Source organism: Barbus barbus (genome assembly GCF_936440315.1).
Source record: "Barbus barbus genome assembly, chromosome: 2".
NCBI classification, from domain to species: Eukaryota; Metazoa; Chordata; class Actinopteri; order Cypriniformes; family Cyprinidae; genus Barbus; species Barbus barbus.
Window position 1 is genome coordinate 24,345,999 of NC_136730.1, and position 25,212 is coordinate 24,371,210.

At 38.0% G+C, this 25,212-nt stretch overlaps 1 protein-coding gene across 1 annotated transcript in view; it reads left to right on the top strand.

The window, feature by feature from the left end:
* Positions 1–1,425: 1,425 nt before the first annotated feature.
* LOC306881368 (receptor-type tyrosine-protein phosphatase N2-like) overlaps positions 1,426–25,212 on the top strand; it is a gene marked incomplete at its 5' end in the record, with an annotated part of 177,308 nt that continues 153,521 nt past the window's right edge. Inside the window, one exon of the mRNA XM_079435448.1 lies at positions 1,426–1,630. Within this exon, the coding sequence (XP_079291574.1) occupies positions 1,426–1,630 (205 nt within the window). The remainder of the gene's footprint in view (positions 1,631–25,212) is intronic.

Consider the following 25,212-nt stretch of genomic DNA (forward strand, 5'->3'; position numbering starts at 1 on the left):
AAGAATATTTGGTAACACTTTAGAATACTGATCCTTTGTTAATGAATAATTACACAGGAACAAGTCACTAATGCACTATTAACATTGTAGTAACTACTATTACCTAACAAGAAACTGTGATTATTGATTTAATAAGTAGTAGCGCTCCGTTGAAACTGGTAGTTCACTAATAGCTAATCAATAACTAGTATTTTTTTATATATCCTGGAGAACTACTAAGAACTACTGTATACAGGTTCATAATTAATGTGAATTATACATAATGTATAATTAATTCTAACATGAAGATCATGGTAACAGACTAGTAATGACTCAAGAATGATCAAATTCTTCTAAAGGAACTACTAACTACTTGGATCAGTATTCTAAAGTGAAAAGCATCATAACTCCCTAATATTGACTGACGCCATTGTAAGCTTTTGAGATATATGTAAGGTTTTGGATAGTAATGACTCAAGTGTTACTACATCCTTCTGAAGAAACTACTAATTATTTGGATCAGTATTCTAAAGTGAAGATCACGGTAACCCACTCGTAATGATTTAAGAGTTACCAAATCTAGCAAAATGAATTACTAACCAAAACAATTTACAATGACTTCAGTAATTACTAGGGAGTTATCATGATCTTCACTTTAGAATATCCAAATAATTAGTAATTCCTTCTGAAGAATTTGGTAATGCTTGAGTCATTACTAGTGGGTTACCATGACCTTTACTTTAGAAATAATTATGCATTATGTATTATTCATATTAATTATGAACCTGTATACAGTAGTTCTTAGGGCGGTATGAAAAAATAAGTTACTGATTAGCTAATAGTGAACTACCACATTCGACTAAGCACTATTACTTACTAAGTCATTAATCAGAGTTTTTTGTTAGTTACTAATAGTTACTGGAGCACTAATATTGCGTTACTCATGTTCTTGTGTAGTTATTCATTAATGATGGAACAGTATTCTAAAGTGTTACCGAATATTTTATTAAACTATATTTTATTAAACCAAATGAAATCCAAATTTCAATGAAATCCTTTTTTTAAAGCAAAAGTAAAGTGCAACATAGAGTGCAAGAATCAAGGGTCCATCTCATAGTCTAACTCACTGTGTCAGTCCTGTGTCTTGTTTCCTCTTCCTCTCGTGCCCATATTTGGCCTTCCTGTTCCTGTCCTCGTTGATTTCCTAGTGTTCTTAAGCCCTGTGTCTCCCTGTCTCCCGGGTCCTGTATTGTTCGTCTTACCCCGATCTCCATGTTCTGTGTTTTTGGGACTTAAATAAAACCTGACGATGGGAAATCTCCGTGTCTCCTCGCTCTTTGCCCCGAGTGCTATGGGACATAATACCGGACCTAACACTGTAAGCGGCGTTCCATGTTTTTTGTTTTTTGAAAAGTTGAATTTTTTTTCCAGTGTTTTCTCCGCATCATGGATGCCGCCTCCCGCTTTGCTGCCTTAATCCGGGAGGATTGCCCGTTCTACGAGTTTGCAGAGGGTTTCCAAAAGATCGCCGCGGCGACGGCGTGGGATGATGTAATGCTTAATAAGCTGTTCTGGCTCGGGGCCAATTACCACCATCCCGTGGACCTCCCAGACACTACCGGCCTGAGCTGGAGAGAGGGAATTTACCGGTGTCTGGGAAGCGTCCGGGCCCGAGCCAGCCCGCCGCCGTTCGCGACTTCCCTGAGCCCTCTGCAACTCGCGCTTCCAGAGCGCCCCCGAATATCCGCGCTTCCAGAGTGCCCCCGCGAACCTGCGCTTCCAGAGCGCCCCCGCGAACTCGCGCTTCCAGAGCGCCCCCGCTAACCCGCGCCTCCAGAGCGCCCCCGAGAATCCGCGCTTCAAGAGCGCCCCCTCGAAACCCGCTTCCAGAGCGCCCCCGCGAACCCGCGCCTCCAGAGCGCCCCTGCGAATCCGCGCTTCAAGAGCGCCCTCCTGTGCCTGCTCCTCGCAGGTGCACTCCTGCTTCTCCGCTGGTCCCGTCCAGCTCTCCTGCGTCTCCGCTGGTCCCGTCCAGCTCTCCTGCATCTCCGCTGGGGCCGTCCAGCTCTCCTACGTCTCCGCTGGTCCCGTCCAGCTCTCCCCCCAGGTGTCTGCGCTTCCAGAGCACCCCCAAGTGTCTGCGCTTCCAGAGCACCCTCCAGTGCCCGCTCCCCGCACGTGCCCCCCAGTGCCGGCTCCTCGCACGTGCCCTCCTGCGTCTCCGCTGGTTCCGTCCAGTTCTGCGCTGCAGGAGCGCCCCACAGAGTCCGCACTGCAAGAGCGCCCCACAGAAACCCCTCGGGCGGCCCGAAAAAGTAAGGCCGTGGCCTCCCGAGTCCCCTGACCCGCCATGGCCTCCCGAGTCCCCTGATCCGCCCTGGCCTCCCGAGTCCCCTGACCCGCCATGGCCTCCCGAGTCCCCTGACCCGCCATGACCTCCCGAGTCCCCTGACCCGCCATGGCCTCCCGTGTCTCCCATCCCGCCATGGCTCCCGGAACGGGCCCCGCTCTGGAGGCAGGTAGCCCTGCCCCCTGATCCCTGGAGGCCTCCAGAGCTCCCCCTCCCCATTGGATGGTGTATGGCGTGAGAACACGCCTTCCGGAGGGGGGCGTAATGTCAGTCCTGTGTCTTGTTTCCCCTTCCTCTTGTGCCCATATTTGGCCTTCCTGTTCCTGTCCTCGTTGATTTCCTAGTGTTCTTAAGCCCTGTGTCTCCCTGTCTCCCGGGTCCTGTATTGTTCGTCTTACCCTGATCTCCATGTTCTGTGTTTTGGGACTTAAATAAAACCTGACGATAGGAAATCTCCATGTCTCCTCGCTCCTTGCCCCGAGTGCTATGTGACACACTGAAATCAAAGTTCAGTATTATAGTGTAAGAATGACAACATATCCATGTGTTCTAGTCTATTAATAATACAGTTATAATAAAAAAAAAACACTTTTTAAAGGAGTATTTGCCAGAAATATTATTTACCAGAATTTATTTAGGAGAAAAATGTAAATGTGCAATATTTCTGAAAAAAAAGAAAGAAAAAAATACTTTTTTTTTTTTTTTTATAAAACCAATTAATTGGAGATGCCTTTGATTATTTAAAGTTAATGGAACCATTAAAATGGAATCCAGAAAATAATAGAAAACAGAATTAGCTGAAGATACTGTAAAACTCAATAAATTAGACAGGTTTTTTGATTAATAAAATTTAATTTAAACTTTAAAACAGAGTATAGAAAAATTAAAATGGAAAAAAAAATTTTTGGAAATAAAACGGATTTCATAGGGACCTATAATAATAATAATAATTTTTTTTTTGTGGTAATAAAAATAATTGTAAGTGAACAATAGCCTTTAAAATTACTTAAAATACATATATAATAGCAATGAGGCAATAATAATTAGGTCAAATAAAGTATCAAAAGCAAGAAATCATATCGTTTTATTGAACAAAACTGTTAAAATACATAATGTATTATAAACAATAGAGCTGATGTACATTACGCATTACAACAAAGGCCTGCAGGAGGCGCCAATAGCCTAACGATTGTTTTTACACATTACTGTGCGATCTAATCGGATCTAATCCTTGTTTAATATTGACCAAGCACCATTTAATGTTCATTTAATCATTATTTTTTTCCGTTTCCTTAGGACAGAAATGCTATTGCTACTGTAATTAAATAAATATGTGGATTTCAAAACATGTAAACTCAGAGTGAGGGTTTGAGCTTTTATTTTGAAACCGCGATGTATTCTCCTGTGTTGTAGATTTATAAATGATTTACCTTACAAATCTGATGAAATGGTGCTCAGATGAACGTTATAATAAACCTAAACTCACAACAACATGCAGAGATGGAGTCGCTCCACATGTAAATTATAAGTTTCTGTGGAGCTACTGTGAACGGAGCCGCTGTGAGACGCATGAACTTAACCTACACGCATGGAAATAATTAATTGCTGAACAACTTATACATAGACAGGGGAGGGCGGCAGCCTGGGGTTTTTCACCCCAGTCTGTAAAAGTTTTATGTGGTGGGTTTTCTTTATGTTAAAGGGTTTTTAAAGGCAGACTTGAATTTATTTGCAGTGGTATTACTTTCTCTCATTTGTTCAGTTCACTTATTTGTTTGATAGTAAGTGATAGTTGACATTGCTTTAGTCCAGGAGGCTCATTTGCGGAGGGATGATGTTCATGGATGCTGTGGTGGATATTGCGAGGTGGTCTCTTTTGCCGTGACTGAGAGTGGAACTAAGGGTGTTTTGATAATTGTTGGAAGAGGTTTGAAAATTTCCATTCTGGACAGAGGTGGTGATAGTGCTGACAGAATTACCTGTACATCCCTTGTGAAAAGTAAATCTCCCCACTGATAATTCTGTTGTTTCTGCTTCAGTTATTTACTCTTTTCTCCTCAAACAATCATACAAACCATTATCTGTAACTTTCTGGTCTAAGGATATCAGTGGTGACTTACAAACTGTATTTTCTGATCAATTTTGGGAGACAATCACATCATCCTCAAAAAAAAGAAATTGCTGCATAGACTTTGTCTGTCCCCTTTGAAGCGCTTCTATATGCATGTCACCTTCCCCATATTGCAGTTTGTGTCCGCGGGGGGCACTCGGTGCATGTTTGCATTTTTTCTTTTTTTGGGAGTGCTCTGCACTTTTTCTTTACTGATCTCAGCTTGCTCGTGACGTGTCATTCCTATTGGAAAAGGATGTGGTTTTGACTCCGGATCTTCTCTTCTTGGATGCCTTTTCTGGACTGGCTCTTTCCCCGCAACAAAGGAACTTACTTTTAGCTGCTCTCACTGCTGCATACTTTTGACATTGTTGAATCGTTTGTTTCTTCTTTTTGATTTATTTTGTATTCATGTATATATATTTTTTTTTCTTGTGTTTGTTTGTTTGCCTTTAAATAAAATTAAAATAATTGTTCACAAAAGTATTATTTGGATTTCTATTAATGCAATACAATGAATCACAGCTCTCTACAGTCTCCCTGTGGCTTAAGTTATTGGCAGTTTAGTGTTTGAGTAATTTACACCAAAACAAAAAATAACATCTGCTTTCATGTCCGAAAACATTCTTTTTGTCTAACATTTCATAATAAATTCAGACAAGCTCAATAATGACTAGTTTTTCGTCAGTTTATTTTCTTGAAATGGAATGGGTACAAAGGATTGTGGGTGACTGAAGGTCACAAAGGATACATCCCATGCATCTTTCAAATTCAGGTGAATGAAGGATGCGAAACGAAGGGCCTTCCAAGGATCCTTCCGATTGAGATGGCTTTTAGCGACGTTTGATGATTTTGCAGCCGAGATATGCAGCCTTCGTAGGATGCAGCCTTCTGTTTGAGAAGCACCCAGAGTGTTCGGCGAGTGAAAATATATCTGTGCAAAACAACTTATACATGGCCTCCAACTCACACACTGGCGAGTAAAATCTGAGTATTTCAGGGCTTAAAGTTCTCCAGCACCGTACTGGATCTCTGGCGTGTGGCGTTTGACTGCAGAAGAATGATCGTCCTACATTTAAAAAGCTTGTTGATATCATGATAGAGTTCATGAGTTTGCCTACCAATGAGAGGGACACGGCTTTCACTCTCAACCACACTAACATTACTAGCAAATCAGAAGCTTTTGCTCTTATAAACACGAGACGCGCATTATAGCAGACGAATGGAAAAGAAGCGGATGCATCTTCAGCATGCGACACATTAAAAAAGCTGCGAGATGCAATTGTCAAAGATGTCTATCTAGCGCCATATTTACGAAAAGCTATTAAAAAACCAGCAGAGTTTTGTAAACAGCTCAAAATAATCACGTCATCTCCATAAGAACTATATGGTTGCCTGAACAAATTTACAGGTGGTTTTGAAAAGGATTTTAATTTACCAGTAAAGACTATGTGTGAAAGGGGCTAAACTCTTCCTCTGCATATGCGTGAGTTTATGTTCATCTGGGAAAACAGTGTGTTATCTCACTAGATTTGTAACGTAAATCATTTATAAACCTGTGCCGTAAATCATTTATAAACCTGTTAAATATTTCTAATTATGCAATTGATTGTACATCCCGATTTCAAAATAAAGGTTTCTGACTTTGCATGTGGCCAAACATTACAATTAAATGGATTTAAACGCCGTTGAATCACATGAAATAACACCAGGCTGTTGGCGCCCTCTGCAGGTATTTAAAAAAATAATTTTCAAATGTTTTTTTGTTTGTTTGTTTGTTCGCCAAATAACCCTGTGTATGTGTCCACCCCCCAACCCTCGGAAAAAAGTTCAGGCTAAGGATTTTTTTTTTGCTTTAACCCCTGGTATTTATTAGCCAGTGGCTAATATTAGACATCATTTAGTCGCCCAGGGTGAAGATTTAGTCGCATATTCGAGTGATTTACTGGCAATGTGCTAGCACGTTTGTATTTCTTCTTCGCTGCTCTAAATAGTGGTTGCTTGTGGCAACACAGCACAACTTCCTGTGTTTGCATTCTGAGCAGCGAAGAAGAATTGATTTCTGATTTTCAGCATTAAACAAAGCTAGCACGCATAACTATAGGTCTTGTTTAAGAAAATGGTATCGGATCGGTACATGAGTTCAAGTCCTCGCCGATAACGATGCCAGAATTTTTTGTGGTATCGGTGGCATTTCCAATACGAGTATCGGATTCGGAACAACCCTATTCTAAATTACTGCTGAGTGAAACAGTTATGTCTAAAAGCATGTTTTTGTAAGACAGAAGTAAAAATCCCATTTTTTTCCCTTAGAGAAATTTATTTTTAACGATAACTTATAAACCTTTAAGGTCAAACTTGTTGTTAATCGATGGCATATGCCTTTATTGAAGCCAACAGTTTTCATTATTTTGAAATATTTTGTAAACAATTGTTTAAAAGAGGAATTCCAGGTGAAAACAACCATTACCATGATTCTGCAAAAAAAGGAATAAAAAAGATTTTTTCTTCAGCACAGTTACGTTGCTCTCTTGCATACTTATTTTGATTTATCATTCTTGTTATTCCCTTAGTAAAAAAAGTAATATAAAATATATTTATTTCATACTAAGTATACTTCAAATCTATTAACATATTTACTGACATATCGCTTAAGACTTATACTGATATAAAAATTATTATTAAATTTTGTTTGGAGTACTACTTGTGCACAATGCACAATATCACTATTGATGAGGACTGTATCATCTTTGAATAATATCAGTCTTTAAAAGCAATATATTTAAAATGTACTTGCAATAGTTCCACTTTAGCACAATCAAATATACTTCAGTATATGTTTAGTTGGACTTCAGCACTACTTCCACACAATCAAAGTGCATTAAGTACAAAATTAGTTGTTCCAATTTAACAGACTTTAAGTATACCAGTTTAGTATATTATTAAAGGAACAACTGCAAGGTATTTTTATTAAGTACATAAATATATAAATATATTTGTATTATACTTAGCATGAAATAAATGTATTTCAAATACATTTTAGTATTATTTAGTATTTTTTTAGGCTAAATTATTTATTAATTCAATTATTATTAATAATACATATATTTAAATGAATGTTGTTTGTGTGTGTTTATTATAACTGTTAATCAGGGGTGCCGTAACGGGGGGGGAAGGTTAGGACGATTCCAATGGCCCGGTGAGCGTGAGGGGGCCCAGAATGTGATTTTTACCAAGGGGGACCAATATATCGACTAGTGAAGATGACCTAGGGCTTCAGTATTAATAATATTACAAAAATATTGTTCTAGGCCAATTGATTTGTAATGGTCTGGACAATTTTGAATTTTTAAGCTTTAATTATGTTATAATAATGTGATCATTTTGTCGGAGTTAATATTTTAATAATGTACACAAAAATAATTATCGCCTATATATTGTCTTCTCATTATACAGTATTGTCGCTAACAATGACTAACAATCTTAAAATAAGTGTTTTATTTAGACTGAACCATGGTAATCTATCTCTGAAGTGTTTCTCTTTAGTGTACTGTGCCTCTTGTCTTCCCTACAGTGAAAAAATAGACTTCAGCTATTACTCTTTAATTATGTTTCCTTTTAATCAACCTCAGGAGCCAACAAGCACAGGCCGGCCAGGGTGCGCAGACACTCTTCGGAAATAACAAATGGTTTTGTCGACCTGATTTAGTAGCTAGTGGCAGGCAGAACGCGTTTTATCCAGACAGACGTCGGAGTGAGGAACGGGGGTAATTAATATGGAATGCTGATGAGAATTCTGACAAGTTCTAATAAAAGAGGCCGAGTGGTTTGATAAGACTTGAGTGCCCAGGAGTAATTACAGAGCTTTAAACAGTGTGTAGAGTAGAGTTTAGTGTGGGACTGTCTTCATGTTTATTAGAGACAGAATCTTCACTTGATCCTCCCTCCGCCATTGACAGGCCATTTATTACAGCCGGCTTTCTGATTCAGCATGCCAATATCAGCACTCCGCTGCATGGCTAATGTCTTTTTGCAAGATTTTCTGAGTAGATATGAGGTCTTTTTGCAGACTTTATTTTGCTTAGTTTGTTGATTTTTTTTGGCTGTTTTATGGATTATGACAGCTGTGAGGGCATACAGACAGGGACAGAGAAAGACAGATAATAAAGCAAATGTGTGGGTTATAAAGTGATCTCAGAGGCTTGAGAAAGGAGAAAAAAATGAAACATTTCTCTACTGTCAACGTAATAAATGTATGCAGTAATGAAAAAGGGAAAGGCAAAATGAGAGCTCTGATTCTCGCTCTCTCTCTTCTTTTCAGGGACATTTGTCTTTCCCTTGTGCTTTATCAAAGGACAGCTGCTAAAGAGTCCCTTGGCCATGGGCATACACACACACACACATTTACACACACACATTGGCACGAGTACAAAGCTCTGTAATCTTTCCTCTTGTCACCTAAGAGCTCCATTTCAGTCTCGTCTCCATGGAGACGACAAACTGTTTTGTGTCACAGTTTGTGTTCTGGTTGGTTCAGCCTCAGCAGTCTGTGTGTTCGTATGTAATCCTACCTCATCTCTCTAGAGCTAATGTCCACAATTATTACATGAACTTTTGTTATGCATCCACCATATCAGTGGTCAGAAGGGAGATCTGTGTGTTTCATTCTTATATACTCCAGTGATGATTGAAAGGAAGGTGGTGCACAGTGATGAGTGACTGTATAGGTCAATGGATGGAATCGCACTGAGCCATGAAAGACTGTGAATCACATGCTTCAGCATCACACCTCTCTTCCTCTTTTGTCATTTAGCATCTTATCCATCTGTTATTATTTTTTATATCTCATTCCACTGACACTTCTTTCTTTTACAAATGTTCTGTGCCTTCTTGTTCCTCTCCTTTGCCAACTGATCCATTGTAAATTTAGCCGAGTATGAAAATAAATGACTCGTCATTATTATGAAGAGGGATAATTTAAATGATCAAATTCAACAGCAAAAAAATATATATAGAGTGTTGACAGTTTTTTCCAACACAAAAATTAATTGCAAATTGTTCTCACAATTCTGACATTTTTCTTGCAATTGTGCTGCGAGATTAAATCTCACAATTCGGATTTAATAACTCACAATTCAGATTTTTTTTTTTTATCAGAATTGCGTGATATAAACTCACAATTGTGAGAAATAAAGACAGAACTCTCTCAGTTGTGACTTTTTTTCTCAGAATTGTGAGAATCACAATTCAGACTTTCTGTCTCGCAATTCTGACTTTATAACTCACAATTGTGAGTTTGTATCATGCAGTTCTGGGGAAAAAAGTACTTGAGAACTCAAAATCGTGAGAAAAAAGTCAGAATTGCGAGATAAAAAGTCACAATTACAGTGGATTTGAAAAGTGTCAGAAATGGGCTTCCATAATTTTTCTCTACACTGGGATTTAGTGGTGGGATTTTTCTGCATGTTACATCATTACAACAGTAGGTGGCATCAAGTGGCTGTCAAATTAATCAATGATTCATTCACTTAATGATTCATTCACTAATTGAATTATTTACTCAACCAATTAAAGGTGCGTTCACACCATATTGTAATTACTGTAATTACAAGATACCAACTTGTAAAAAGCGTTCACATCCTCGCAGAACTCGTAATTTCAACTTGTGAACTGGGAGCTTTCTGAAAGCTACGGCTTGCACCCTGCTTGTACCATATGACCGCTGCACCTCACGTGGAACCAAAGAAAAATGCCGGCACTTTCAAAGAAACCTATATTACTGCTCTAAAAAAGAGGAAAATAGATGCATATACGTATATATATATATATATATATATATATATATATACTATAATGTACTATAATAAAAACATATTATGTATGTGTTCATACTGTTATGATTTTGTTGTTCTCAACATTCTTTCACGCGGGTTCCTTTTCTTGATTGTCGCTATAGAAATGATAATCCCCAGTCCGAGGACGTGAACAGCACAGAGTTGAACATCATGTGTTGTCATCTCGAAATTACGGTAATTACGATATGGCGTGAATGCAGCATTAGTCAACAACAGTGAATCATTAGTCGTTTACTCAACTGATTCAATCAGCAATTGGCTTACCTAACACCACAACTGTGTGTTGCCCAGAGATGCGAAATGGTGTTTTTGTGTGTTGAAGCAAATTATACTAGTGATAATGATCCTAAATGTAAGTTACTTAATACTTACTTGTTTTTTTAATTCTATAATTCTAGCTGTACATCTACAGTTATGGCATGCCCTAAAAGTGATAGCCATCCAGTGTTGAACCAAAGTGTATGCATTATAAGGATATTTCAAAAGCTTGTTTACTACTCAAATTAGAATTCCCACTAATTAGAAGACTGTCTTAAATGGCTAATTTTCTACTTTCTCGAGTTGCATTCCAGATATTGATCAGCAGAAACTTGATGAGCTGTACAAACCACTTTTATGAATTCCCTCACCCATTTCAGTTGCTTTCCATTCCAATGATGCAGATTTTTTTCCCCCCCATAGGTTGTCTGTTTGAAAATGAGGTATGCGAGTCGTATGAAGTCTGCATCAATGGTGAGTCATTAAAAGACTACATTTTTCACTTTCACTATTTAAAATAAATGGTTCTCATTAAAACGGCAAAAAGCTAAGTCTCTTCCAAGCTGTCACTCTGCTACCCACTGTGTGACTATCTTTCATTTTATGGCTATAAATTATCTTGTGTTAGGATTAATTTTCTGGGGATGTGTTTTTATCAAACTGACATATTCTCTTTAAAAGTCTGCACAACATACAGCGGGTAAAATAAGTACTGAACACGTCACCATTTTTCTCAGTAAATATATTTCTGTACTTAAAATTTTCACAAGATGTCGGTAACAACTCAAATAATCCATACCTACAAAGAAAACAAAACAAATAATTTCAGAAATTAAGTTATCCGTAATATAATGGAATAACACAGGGAAAAAGTATTGAACACATGAAGAAAGGGAGGTTTGAAAAGGCATGGAAAGCCAAGACACCAGCTGAAATCTATCAGTAATTAGAAAGCAAGACAATGATACACAGCCAAGAAAACTCTCAACTGATTTCAGAAAAAGAAAATAAAGCTGCTAGAATGGCCCAGCCAATCACCAGAAAATAAGAACTAAAGATCAGAGTTCTTAGAAGAGGCCGACAGAACCTTCAAGATTTTAAGTCTGTGTGGAAGAATGGGCTAAAATCACACCTGAGCAATGCATGCGAATAGTTTCTCCTACAAGGAGGCGTCTTGAAGCTGTCTTCAATTTCCCAACAAAAGCTTTTGTACAAAGTATTAAATAAATTTCAGTAGTTCAATACTTTTTCCCTCTGTCATTCCATTTTATTATACATGTAATTTCTATTTATTTTGTTTTGTTTGTATAAATGGATTACTATAGTTGTTACCGACATCTGGTGAAAATTTCAAGTCAACAGCACCTTTAGAAATATATTTACTGAGAAAAATGGTGACGTGTTCAATACTTCTTTTACCTGCCGTATAAATGTTACAAAAATGTAGATTATGATGGAAGTAAAAGGTGAGTGTAGAACATTTAATTTTAGTGAGAAATTAAATGTTAGGTTAATATGAAGGTTTATTTATTTACAGTGTTTAGTTGTTTTAAATCGTTTAACCCAAAGTTGTCCAATCTGGTTTCCTGGATGGCCACTGTCCTGCAGAGTTTAGCTCCAAAGCACACATGAACCATCTAATCAAGGTCTGACAAGGCGAACTATAAACTGGTCTAACCCAAGTTTATTTTGAAATTGTTTTAATTATATTGTGAAAAGCAACCAATATGTTTCCAGCCTTACCTGTGCTGTTGTGATGTAAATGTATATTTGGAAAGGAAGAAGGAGCTTCTCATGAGGAACTGTAGTGTAAAGGAGGCTTGATTGATTGTCCTTATTAATGGAACGAGGTCAGGCAGTAACTGCAGAATGATCGTTGATGGACAGCTGGTGTGTGGGACTACCATCTTTCTAACATTTCTTAGAATGGAATGCAATGTTGTGTGGCCTTTAAGAGAGAAAGTGAGGGACTGAATGGGGACTTGGCTAGTAAAATGACTTATCAAGTCAAGCCCTTTCAAGATCAGGCTGAAGGTGAAAAGAACCAATCAAGGTTTAGATGTTAGAGAGACAGTCTGAGATTTATCTTGTGCTGCTGACTGATTGCAGACCAGTTTCTGTCAGCATTTAAACTCTCTGGTTTTAATCTTTTTCTTGTCAACATGTATGCCTTTATGCTATCAGGGTTGTTATTAGGGTTTGCAGATGCTATAACCTCTGATTTTCATGGTTTGATGTACTATAGTGTTGTCGCAGTACCTTAATTTTTTATTGTGATATTCAATACCTTTTACGAAACCACAGGGAAAAATGGCCACAACATTAAGACCATAAAATCTGAACAGTACTGTCATTAAAGTACTACCAACCTATTTCTATTATACCCTTACCGTTCCCTAAATGCGGGGCGTAATAGTACTAGTTAATAGTTTTTCCTGTTTTTTGTTTCTCAAACACGATCACCATCACCAAGTACAGGACACCACCATTAAATGAGTTCTATTGTAGATTTGAAACCCCCCACACCCGTCCTGACCATCTCTCTACACAACCGTTAACACCTCCAGCAACCCCCCTCTCCCCAACTCCTGTACTTCAGATCAGTGAAGAAGGTCTTCAGGAAGAACAAGAGAAGGAAGGCACCAGGCCCAGGCGGTGTGATCTCTGGAGTTGTGTGAAGTCCCTTCCTGCTTCAAATGCTCCACCATCATCCCTGTTCCAAAGAAACCCAAGATAACAGGACTTAATGACTACAGACCTGTGGCTCTAACGTCTGTCATCATGAAGTCATTTGAAAAACTGGTTCTGGCTTATCTGAAGGACATCACTGGGCCCTTACTGGGCCCCCTGCAGTTTGCTTACCGAGCAAACAGGTCCGTGGATGATGCAGTCAATATGGGACTGCATTACATCCTGCAACACCTGGACAAATCAGGGACTTATGTGAGGATCCTGTTTGTGGACTTTAGTTCGGCCTTCAACACCATCATCCCTACACTCCGCCAGACCAAACTAACACAGCTCTCTGTCCCTAGCTCTATCTGTCAGTGGATCACCAGCTTTCTGACAGATAGGCAGCAACTAGTGAGACTGGGGAAATTCATGTCAAACAGCCGCTCCACCAACACTGGTTCCCCTCAGGGATGTGTTCTCTCCCCACTGCTCTTCTCCCTCTACACCAACGACTGCACCTCTAAAGACCTCTGTCATGCTCCTGAAGTTTGCAGATGACACCACACTCATCGGCCTCATCCAGGACGGTGACGAGTCTGCCTTCAGACGGGAGGTTAAAGAGCTGGCTGTCTGGTGCAGTCTAGACAACCTGGAGATCAACACACTCAAAACAGTGGAGATGATCGTGGACTTCAGGAGAAACCCCCTGCACTCCCCCCACTCACCATCATAGACAGCACTGTGACTGCAGTGGAGACATTCAAGTTCCTGGGATCCATCATCTCTCAGGACCTGAATTGGGACACTCACATCAACTCCATTGTAAAAAAAGCCCAACAAAGGTTGTACTTCCTTCGCCAGCTGAGGAAGATTAACCTGCCACAGGAGTTGCTGAAACAGTTCTACTCAGCCATCATTGAGTCCTGTGCACTTCAATAACTGCCTAATTTGGCTCAGCTACAAAATCAGGGATCAGAAGACTACAGAGAACGGTTCGGACTGCTGAACGGAGTATAGGTGCCACCCTGCCCACCCTTCAAGAACTGTATACATCCAGAGTGAGGAAAAGGGCTCAGAAAATCACTCTGGATCCCTCACATCCAAGTCATCCCCTTTTTGAACTTTTGCCATCTGGCCTGCGCTACAGAGCACCAATTACCAGGACAGGCAGGCACAAGAACTGTTTCTTCCCCCAGGCAATCCAACTTATTAACAGTTAAATGCCCCCCCCATCATGCAATAACAATGTGCAATAACCTTATATTTATTTGCTACCACCTCCATCCTAGTATATCCCTGCATCTCCTTCTATTCTATTCCATTCTATCATCTATAGCACAACTGTACATACAATTTATTTCTGTTTCAAATTATTTTTATTTTTCATTTTTTTTGTTTAGTTATATTTACATGTGTGTATTTTTTATTCTCATCTTATTTTTATTGTCTGTGTGTCATTGCTGTCTCTGTGATCTGGAAGCTTATGACACTAAAACAAATTCCTTGTAATCTGATTCTGATTCAGTTTCAAGTATTTCAAGTATTTTTTTGCAGCGCCTAAGTTAAGTTCATTAAAAAAATGCGTGTAAAATGATAAAATAATGTGTTAAAATTATACAGTGATGTGAAAAAGTGTTGGCCCCTTCCTGATTTGTTATTTTTTTGCATGTTTGTCACACTTTAATGTTTCAGATCATCAAACAAATTTAAATATTAATCAACGATAACACAAGTAAACACAACATGCAGTTTTTGAATGAAGTTTTTTATTATGAAGGGAAAACAAAATCCAAACCCACATGGCCCTGTGTGAAAAAGTGCTTGCCCCCTAAACCTAATAACTGGTTGGGCTACCCTTAGCAGCAACAACAGCAATCAAGCGTTTGCGATAACTTGCAATGAGTCTGTTACAGCGCTGTGGAGGAATTTTGGCCCACTCATCTTGGCAGAATTGTTGTAATTCAGCCACATTGGAGGGTTTTCGAGCATGAAGTGCCTTTTTAAGGTCATGCCACAGCATCTCAATAGGATTCAGGTCAGGACTTTGACTAGGCCACTCCAAAGTCTTCATTTTGTTTTTCTTCAGCCATTCAGAGGTGGATTTGCTGGTGTGTTTTGGATCATTGTCCTGCTGCAGAAACCAAGTTCGCTTCAGCTTGAGGTCACGAACAGATGGCCGGACATTGTCCTTCAGGATTTTTTGGTAGACAGCTGAATTCATGGTTCCATTTATCACAGCAAGTCTTCCAGGTCCTGAAGCAGCAAAACAGCCCCAGACCATCACACTACCACCACCATATTTTACTGTTGGTATGATGATCTTTTTCTGAAATGCTGTGTTACTTTTATGCCAGATGTAATGGGACACACACCTTCCAAAAAGTTCAACTTTTGTCTCGTCAGTCCACGGAGTATTTTCCCAAAAGTTTTTGGGATCATCAAGATGTTTTCTGGCAAAACTGAGACAAGCCTTTATTTTCTTTTTACTCAGCAGCGGTTTTCATCTTGGAACTCTGCCAGGGGTGGGGGATTTTGTTTTCCCTTCATAAAAAAAACCTTCATTTAAAAACTGCATGTTGTATTTACTTGTGTTATCCTTGATTAATATTTCAATTTGTTTGATGATCTGAAACATTAAAGTGTGACAAACATGTGAAAAAATAAAAAATCAGGATGGGGGCCATCACTTTTTCACACCACTGTATGTGCTCTTATCATTTCGTGGACAAAATCCCCTGAACTTCACCCCGATTGGGAGCTGTATGTAGGATATGTGCACTTATGTGTTTTCAATGTAGCTAACCTCCAGCCATTTCATGTCTGGCTTTGTTCTTTCTACCATTTTCAAATTGGCTTGGACTCATCTGTTAAACTATCAACTTGAGATTTGAGTCAGTGGTGGAAGGAAGGAGTTTTGCATTCAATATGTTTTTTTTTAAAGAAACTCTGTTGTTTCTTATTTATTTACACACTTGTGCCGTCACAAGTCGTATCACATTAGTAGTAGCCATGTGATTTCGCTCTATAGCGATATCACGCGGCTACAATTGTGAAAGCAACACAGTACATTGACCAAAATAGTTTCTGAAACCTGTAAACTTACATGGTGGCTTTTGTGATCAAAAGTTAAATATGTAAGCATTCCTTTCATTTGTTCAGAGCTGCAATTGGAACCACATGTATGACAGTTTTCTCTTGGCGTGGAATGCATTTAAAGCTCAAACAAGATAAGCACCGTTTCAAGTCATTCACTTCAATTAAACAAATGCAGTGAAGAGTGAAAACCCTAGTACTCTGGGAGTGCTGTCAAACCTTAGGACTTATGAGGGAAATATCCCAAGGACTGTCAGGGGACTTTTATCTCCCCTCAGTTTCTTTCTCCGTCCTTTGCTTCGTGTTGTTGCACAATCTGTTCTCTTGAGAATGATTTGGAGTGACAAGATTTATTTTTGATGGATGGGCTGCTTATCCACTCTTTTTAACAGAGACAGAAAATTAATATTTAGACTGAACGTGCTGATCCTGCTGCCGTTATCTTTATACCTTTTGATGCTGGCTCACCTCATCTTACCAAGCAGAATGAAGATCATCAGTGGCTACAAACAGGCCCATAATCTGGTAATGTGAGAGAATGTGAACAGGGTAACGAGTTGCATTTTCATAAATATATTTTTCTTTTCATTGTTACCTCTAGTGTGGTAGCAAAAAGTCTTTTTACCTTTCTTGTGAGACCCTGTCAGTCCTTCCATTACCTCTTCAGCACTTCTTCAGAGGCTAGATTAGTGTGGGAATCACCCCTGGTGGATGATCCTGCACTACCTTACTGTCACGTAATGCTGTGGCACTGCAGGCAATTGTCCTGTCTCAGTTCCTGTTCAATTTCTACACAACAGAAGTACCAGAACAACACCTGCTCAAGCCACATGCAGACATTCACAGAAGACTTCTCTGTTGACAATGCAGAGCAGTCAGGAGACCGGAAGCTGGTGGTGGACCCAGTATTTTGGCATGAGCGAGAAGAGCCTGCAGCTGAACAGAATAAAAAAAAATAAATAAATAAATAAACAGAAAGACACTAGATGGTGGAGAAAACATAGAGCTCTAGAGGACCGTTAAGACCAGTCATCATTCAGAACGAATTGGAACAGTCTGAGAATTCAATAAATAATCTAGACAGTGCAAGAACAGCCAGAGCATTGAAATGTGGGCTGATTCAGTGCTTTTTATTCCCTGTATTTTGTCATTGAGCCCTGAAAGGGTTCATTCACCCAAAAATGAAAAGTGTAACCCACAAGGCTTTAGTTCCGCTTCGAAAAACACAAATAAAATCTGTAAAGCAATAATGGTTTAGATTCCATTTACTGTATTGGATGTGCTTTATTCATATGCAATGATTATGTTTTTATGTAAAAAAAAAACAACTTTTAATTAAATCTGTTTATCATAACGTGATGATAATGTCTCTTCAGAAGACTTTGATTAAATTACTTGATTTAAATGGATTGCTTTTATGCTCTCTTAATGAACCTTTTGAAGTGTCTAAGTTTTGGGTGAATGGAGGGTCAGAAATCTCTCAGGACTTCATTAAAAATATCTTCATTTGTGTTTTTGAAGATGAAGGCTGGTCTTACAAATGATTACGATTTACAATGACATGATGGCGAGTACATGATGACTGAATTTTCATGTTAGAGTAACTTCCTCTTCAAGGTGTATGTGTGTGTCAAACAGAGGAGCTTTCTCAGAAACACAAGTTATTTGACTGCTGTGTTTATAAGGTATTGGGTGCTAGAATGAGCACATTTGAAAAGGAACAAATCACTTTGGAGTAGCTTAAGTTTTATTTGGTGTTTATTAGCAAATAATCTAGAACTGTAAGTCGCTGTTCACTGAGTGTAATCAGTGCTTTCGCACTATATAGATTTCCTGCTAATTTCTTTGGCAGTGTCTGTACAGACATTCACAGAGACTGCTGCGCTATCATCAAATGATTGTGCTTGCCAGTCTATTATTGTGATTTTAATCAGATTCAGATTCGCCTCTCGCTAAATGTCATGTGAAAATGGAACCAGCTCTGATTATTCTCCTGCTATAACAGTCAGATGGTTTGTTCTCATGTTTAGTGGGTGGTTCTTGGCTAGAATAAGCTGTGAAGTGGACCAGACTTTACACCGGTAGTCAGAAGTCTGGCTCTGTGAGACTAGGAAGTGTTTAAGAACACCAGGCAGTATGTGAGTGGGTGTATTTTATTGTCACGTCGTATTCTTTTACTGTATGCTTGAATTACATTTGAGATTGAAGATTACACCAGTGTTGACTACTGTGGATATGTACTTGACAGTAGTTTCTAAGTAACTCTGTGGATGTGCCTGTGATAAAGCACAATTGAATAAATATGTGATTATCAAGGACTTGCATTCTGAAAGCATTGTGTGGACATCAATAAAAGCTTTATTCAGTAACAGTTTAATTCAGGTAAAATTGTGTTGCTGTCAGAGAAGTTAGTGCTTCTGTTTAGATATATGCTGTATTTCTACAGTACTTTTAAAAGGGAGTTTGTGTACAAAAATACAGAAAATATGTTAAATGTTATGAGCCAGCAACTGTTAGTATTAATCTTTACTTTCCCCGACATTCAACAAAAACCACAATATGCACATGAACTGACTTCCAGATAACACAACAGTTATTTATGGTGTGTCAGTTCAGATCCCTAATAATGCTGGAAAAATGCCAGAAAAATGAGCCTAAACACATTATTTTAAGAGCATTTCATTTTTGATTTATTTGTTTTTGTTGAGCTGCCAGCTATTGATTCTCTGTGATCTGCCCTCCACTGAATGATAATTACACACTCAGATCATCCATAAAATAGAGTACAGTATTTGAAAACATTTTAGTATCAAGGGGAATTATATTGAGATGTTAAAAAGTAAAATCAGATACATACAGTGTGATATGACATAATTCGTATTTCCACCAATGTGTGACATGCTACAGTATGTGCTGGAAATTTTCATCACCCTTATTTCACCACTAACTCCCGGCCAACTGCGATATTTCTGACTTGCACAGTTATGAAAAAGCTTTTCTCAAAGGAAGAAGTTGACAAGTGAAATTCTTTAAAGGAAGAATGCAGGAATATTCTAACAATTCAAGGGACATTCACAGTGGCCATTATTTATTTATGCAATTAAATAGCTGAGAGTCAAACAATGTAAACCTGTCTCTGTAAAGGGTAAGTGATGATGGCTTGACTGTGGGTGCCCAAGGTTTTTAGAAAATATACAAACTCGCAGGAAAGCTGACAATTAGTCCCTCAACCAATTAGACCATTCTTCCCAGAGACGATTGATCATTCAAAACAGAGATATAAAATGTCTAGCAGACTAACTACAAGCTTACACAGGACACTCAGTATATTCAAGATCAGAATGCAAGTCATTATCTGCTTAGACAATTTAACCTTTTCTGTTTGGACAGGAGCTGTATGTATGTGTTTTTTCACAGACTGACTAGTGCCAAACCGCTAGACATTTTCTATACTCTGAACTTTATCTTTAAAACCTTGCTTCCTGTCATTATAACAACTTCTATGGTGTTGGAAGCATAACTGCTTAAAGGCCAGGATATTTTGTAATACCGTGAAAAAGCTTCCAACACTATTTTCTCTGTGACCTTGATCATTAAATTTGTTTATTTTTTAAATATTATAAACTCATTTGAAGAGAAGGTTTATGTATATAAATTTTTTAAATGACTAAGAAATGATTTGGAAATCCTCATGGAATAGCTTTGAGTTATGAGTTATGAGTTGATGGATAAAAATTAACAATGAAGTTTCACCATGTTTTTTATTCTCTGTGCAAAACATGGTTTAAAGTTTGAATCATGGTTCTGTGTTATTTGTTCTATTCAAAACAAGAAGCCAGGCTTATTGTTTTTATGAAATGATTATTTTGATGTTATTGGCTTGCATTATTGTAACCTAAGCTCTCACTCTAATGTGCGAACAAAAGTCCTCATAAGGTGTCGTATCTATTTTAAAACTGGAACTTGCTCAGTTGCAAGAATGCAGAAATGAAATAACAAAAAGAAACAGAAATGGAACAACTGCCTGAAAAGTGACAACACATTGTATTCTACACTGTGATGCAGGTAATATGAAATTGGAATCATTATGGTGACATTATACTACCTGAACAGAGATGTATTTCTAGTCAGCAAAAAGCAAAGGACCATTGGATCCTGTCATTAGAAGGAACCTGAAGGTAATATGCTATAGAATAAATATATATATTTTGATGCTTTGGTCTTAGTAACAGAGATTTTTTATTTCATATTGAATAACTCGGAAAAACCGCTTCAGAAAAAAGTAACACCAGCACCACCTTATACACCGGTAGGCCCGGTGTTCCTTCATTACAGATTGCATTCCTCTTGTCTCTATTTCTGTATGCATAGAGAGATTACTTTTACTATTTAAAAAAGATTGAATCTGTCATGAAACAAGCACTAATTTGTTTTTGTATTTTTATTTAAATTATTTTAATATTGTAATGGCCAAATGATACATTGCCTGTTTTTCTGTTTATATCAGAAGTGACTGAAAATGCTAGCACATGGGCAGAGATACACATGAGCTCCCTTTCTTTCTGTCTTTGTTCTGTTTAAACTTATGTGTAGTAATGTCAAATTAGCATTGCCTAATGTTGATTTGAGAAAATAAGATTCCCAGTGGGCAAAAACTTACTGTATTACTGAGTGCACTGCTGGATACACTGTTAACTTTATTTTCAGTCATTCAAAAAAGAAAAATATTTAAAAATGATTGAATTAAAAACAACAAGTTGCTATATCTGAAGTTTATTATTTAATTTACCGGTTAATTTTTTTCATACATTTCAGTTAACTTTGTTGATATTAATTCATTTTCAAGTTATTTCTAATTTACTAAATATTATGTAAAATAAAAATAAATCTGGTCATTTTAAGGTTCAATTCTTGCTTATTAACAAACAATTAACTACGACTTTTGCCTCTAAACTACTAATTTGCTGCTTATGAATAGTTAGTAAGATACTTGTTAATTTTATGTATTGGGTAGGATTAGGGATGTAGAATATGGTCATGTAGAATATGTGCTTTATAAGTACTAAACAGACAATATGTTAATAATAGGCATGCTAATAAGTAACTAGTTAATAAGAATTGGTCCCTATATTAAAGAGTTACCAAAAATCCATATCAGTTGACCATGATAATACAGTACGTAACTGTCAGTTCCCTCTCGGGACATAGGGAGCGAGGAGACGTGGAGATTCCAAATATCACACTTTATTGAAATCCAAAAACCAGACACGAGGAGCTTGGGGGAGAGACGAACATAAATGCCTTTCAGACCAGACACGGGCTGGGAAACACAGGGCTTAAGAACATGGGGAAATCAACTAGGAAGAACGGAAACAGGTGTGGACTAATCAAACAGGGCTAGGGACTAATAATGACAGGAACGAGGAAGGCCAAATATGGACACGAGAGGAGGGGAAAACAAGACACAGGACTGACAATAATGTCTTGGTAACAATTACACTGCTTTATTGGCTTAACTTTCAGTGATATCTGCAAACGAACTAATTGCCTCAATGAAAAAAGACCTCAACATATCCAGATAATCTACTGAATTTGTGGTTCTTAATGCTGCAAAAATGGACTCCTCTTCTGTGGCACTGGCTGTTCTTTATCTTCATTAGTATCACTCTGTGGTTCACTCTGCACTGTGGAATCGATTTTCTGCAGCGATCCGTGTGGTCTGTCTGAGACTCATTATAGTAATGGTTTTAACGTCTTTGAACAGTTGACTGGGTATCTGAATAATTTTGAAGCTCTCTGTTGTTCATTGTGGCTTTTGCCTCACATATGACCACAGTCTCCTGTTCTCTCATTATCTGCCCATCTCATGACTTGTACACCAAGGTCTCGACTGACCAGCAGACCGGGAAATAAATTAATGAAAGAGCGTAAATCAGAATTACTATCGATTTGGTTGCAACATCGCGTTTCACTTGTTTCATCAATTAACATAATTGCCTCAGCATTGTAAATTAGAGACGTGCTTCACTGCCTCATTCCCAAGAGCTCCGTTTGCATCCTCACGACCTGCTCTCTTATTGAAACGGCTATTGAGGAGGAAATCGTGAGTTATTGTTATTTGTGAATCTTTGGCTATATTGCAGCAATTCGTTTCAGGTCCTCGTCATCTCTGACTGCAGCTCGGTTAAATTTGGGTTTAATGTGATGGGTTAGGAATCATAAGCTGAGAGGAGGACAGGAGACGTTTCAATTGTTTTATAGTTTGTATTAAAGAGTAAAGCAGATCCAGTGACCTCAACTGACTGGACAGGGAAAGACAAGGTTAAACACACTTTGTGCTGTAATATTGTCTTGTCGCTTCCTAGAAGAATTGCTTTATAGCTGTTTACTCATGGGGAAACAAAAGAGATGAGAAAAGAAAACCACTTAGCAAGTCTGGCGTCCACAATTTGCTTTTAATGCCAGTTCCTCAAAAAAGAGAACATCTTAGATATGAGACACAAGTTTAACGTCTCATTTTTCTTCCTTCTGCCTTTGCCAAATGCATTGGCAGACTAGATTTATTTTATTTTTTTTGTACTGTACTGCACAGAAGTGTCACATAGTATAATATAAGTTTTCTAGTTACTCTGTATTTGCATTTTTTTCCTACTGTTTGTTTCAGTTCAGTAGTTTCAGCAAATGATTTAAATGTGGTCTGATTTCTTATTACACTCCTAATGCTCTCAGTCTATGCAGTAGTGTCATTTGCTTAAAATAGTACTGTTTTATTTGGCTGTGCATATTGATTTCAGATCCATCAGCCAATATCTACTGGCTTCTTGTCTTAGTAAGAATTGTGTTTTACTGAACTATTTTAGAATGTAATTCATTGATTTTGAATGATGTAGTCATTCTCTTCGGTGGAGCTACAGTATATTAACACATGAAACAATAAAACAATTAAAAATAAAAAAATCTCGAATTTGAGCAATCATCCCTAATGATCAATTTTGACAGTATCTGCTACTGCTATAGACCAGTAGTCAACATTTGAAGTGGATCAAAAAAGTTAATCAAAGTTGTCCTAAGACAAGAACGGGTATTGTTTTTGTTTTAGGACAACTTTTGTTTTCGGCTTTGATCCACTTCAAATGTTGACTACTATATATTTAACACATTCATTTCCGACAGGAAGGCTGTTCTGTGATCTCAGAACAGGAGTGCATCAGTCACACTTTTCGCTTATTAAGTCTCCTCCTTGTGGTAGATCACAAGAATTACAGCACATTAAAGTGATGGCACTAGGAGTGAGACAAATAGACATTTTCATATACAGTAATATTAGATCAGTATAATTAGAGTGACAGAGGGTTGACCAATAGCTGTGAAGTATTTGTAAAGTTTATTGGTTTGGTTATGGCATAATTCTAACAATCTGATATTAGAAGTTTAAGTTTTTGTTTAAAATAATCACTTGTTTCTTTGAAATATTTAATACAGTTGTTTTTGTTGTTTTTAAAAATGCTTGTTTTAACTTGAATATAATTGATTTGCCTATAAGGTTAGAGTATCACATGCTTGAAACCATTTGTCAGCTTACATTGAGAAGGTTTCACTGTGCCAGAGGCAGTTTTAGAGATACAGACCTTCTCTAAATAGGTCAAATGTTGTGAAATGTCAATCTATTTTCTCCATTTTCACTTCAGTTCTGATCTATCAGAGTAAATAATAGCCACAATACCGATCATGGAGCGGTCCAGGATTTTCTTGACGACGGACCCACCAGAGCTCTCAGAGCTGTTATTAAGCTTATCGTAGCTAGTATAAAGACCGTTTTGCAAATGAGTGACAAAGTGCAGAATTCTAGAGGCATATCATTTACCACCAAGTGGGAAGCAAATGTATAATGTTTGATAATTCAGACTGCCTGATAGATGTTATATTACCACTCACTCGATTTCCCTGAGGCTCTGTTTTATGGTTGTACAGTGTAGAGCTCGAGGAATCGTGGGATTGTAGAAAGCGCAGCCGAGTCTATATTTGAGCGCGATGACTGTAATTAGAGTGTGATTATTCCCGGAGACGGCTGGAAAAAAAAGGCAGCCGACAGTGAGGGAGGTTGCTATGGAAACCGACACGGAGGCAGTGAAAAGGGTCTGTTTGCTGGTGGTTATGTCATGTGTCTGCTGTGCATGTAAAAAAGTTTGGACATTGCAGGTTTCAAGTCGAAAGGAGGCAGAGTAGGATGTTTAGTCTGTATGCACTGTTTTTGTTGTCTCATTTTCAATTCGTATTCTCTTAATTGACCCTTCGCAAAGACCCACCCTCCTTAGTTATTGTTGCTATATCTGACAAGCCATGAAGCTCTCATGCCACACATCATGTTCTCATACAGTGAAAAATATATAGCAGAGCAAAGAGGACACTGACAACTTGACGACAGACAAGACAGAGCAGGTTACTTCTGGTGTGAAACTAAGTCTTAAAGAAATTCAAACAATAAATAACATTTTGTGGATCTTTATTGTGTCATGACAGATCACTGTAGTGACTCAGTTCAAGCGGCATGTGAACCAGTCATCTTTTCATATTTACTAAACATGAATGAAATAAATATTCACATATGCTGTTCATAGGGGACATATTAGCCCTACAGTTACAGCATGAAATACTATTTACCCCTATTAATATTAACATTTTACATAACATTTACCTATTTTATCTCACAATTCTGACTTTTTCTTGCAAATGCAAGTTCGGTTCAAATGCAAATGTAAGTTAAGTTCTAGTTCTGACTTTATAACTGAATTTAACTCAACAATAGCGGGTTTGTCAATTCTGAGGGAAAAAAAGCCAGAAGTTGGGGATATAAACTCATGATTCTGAGCCAAGGGGAAAAGAGAGAATGATAA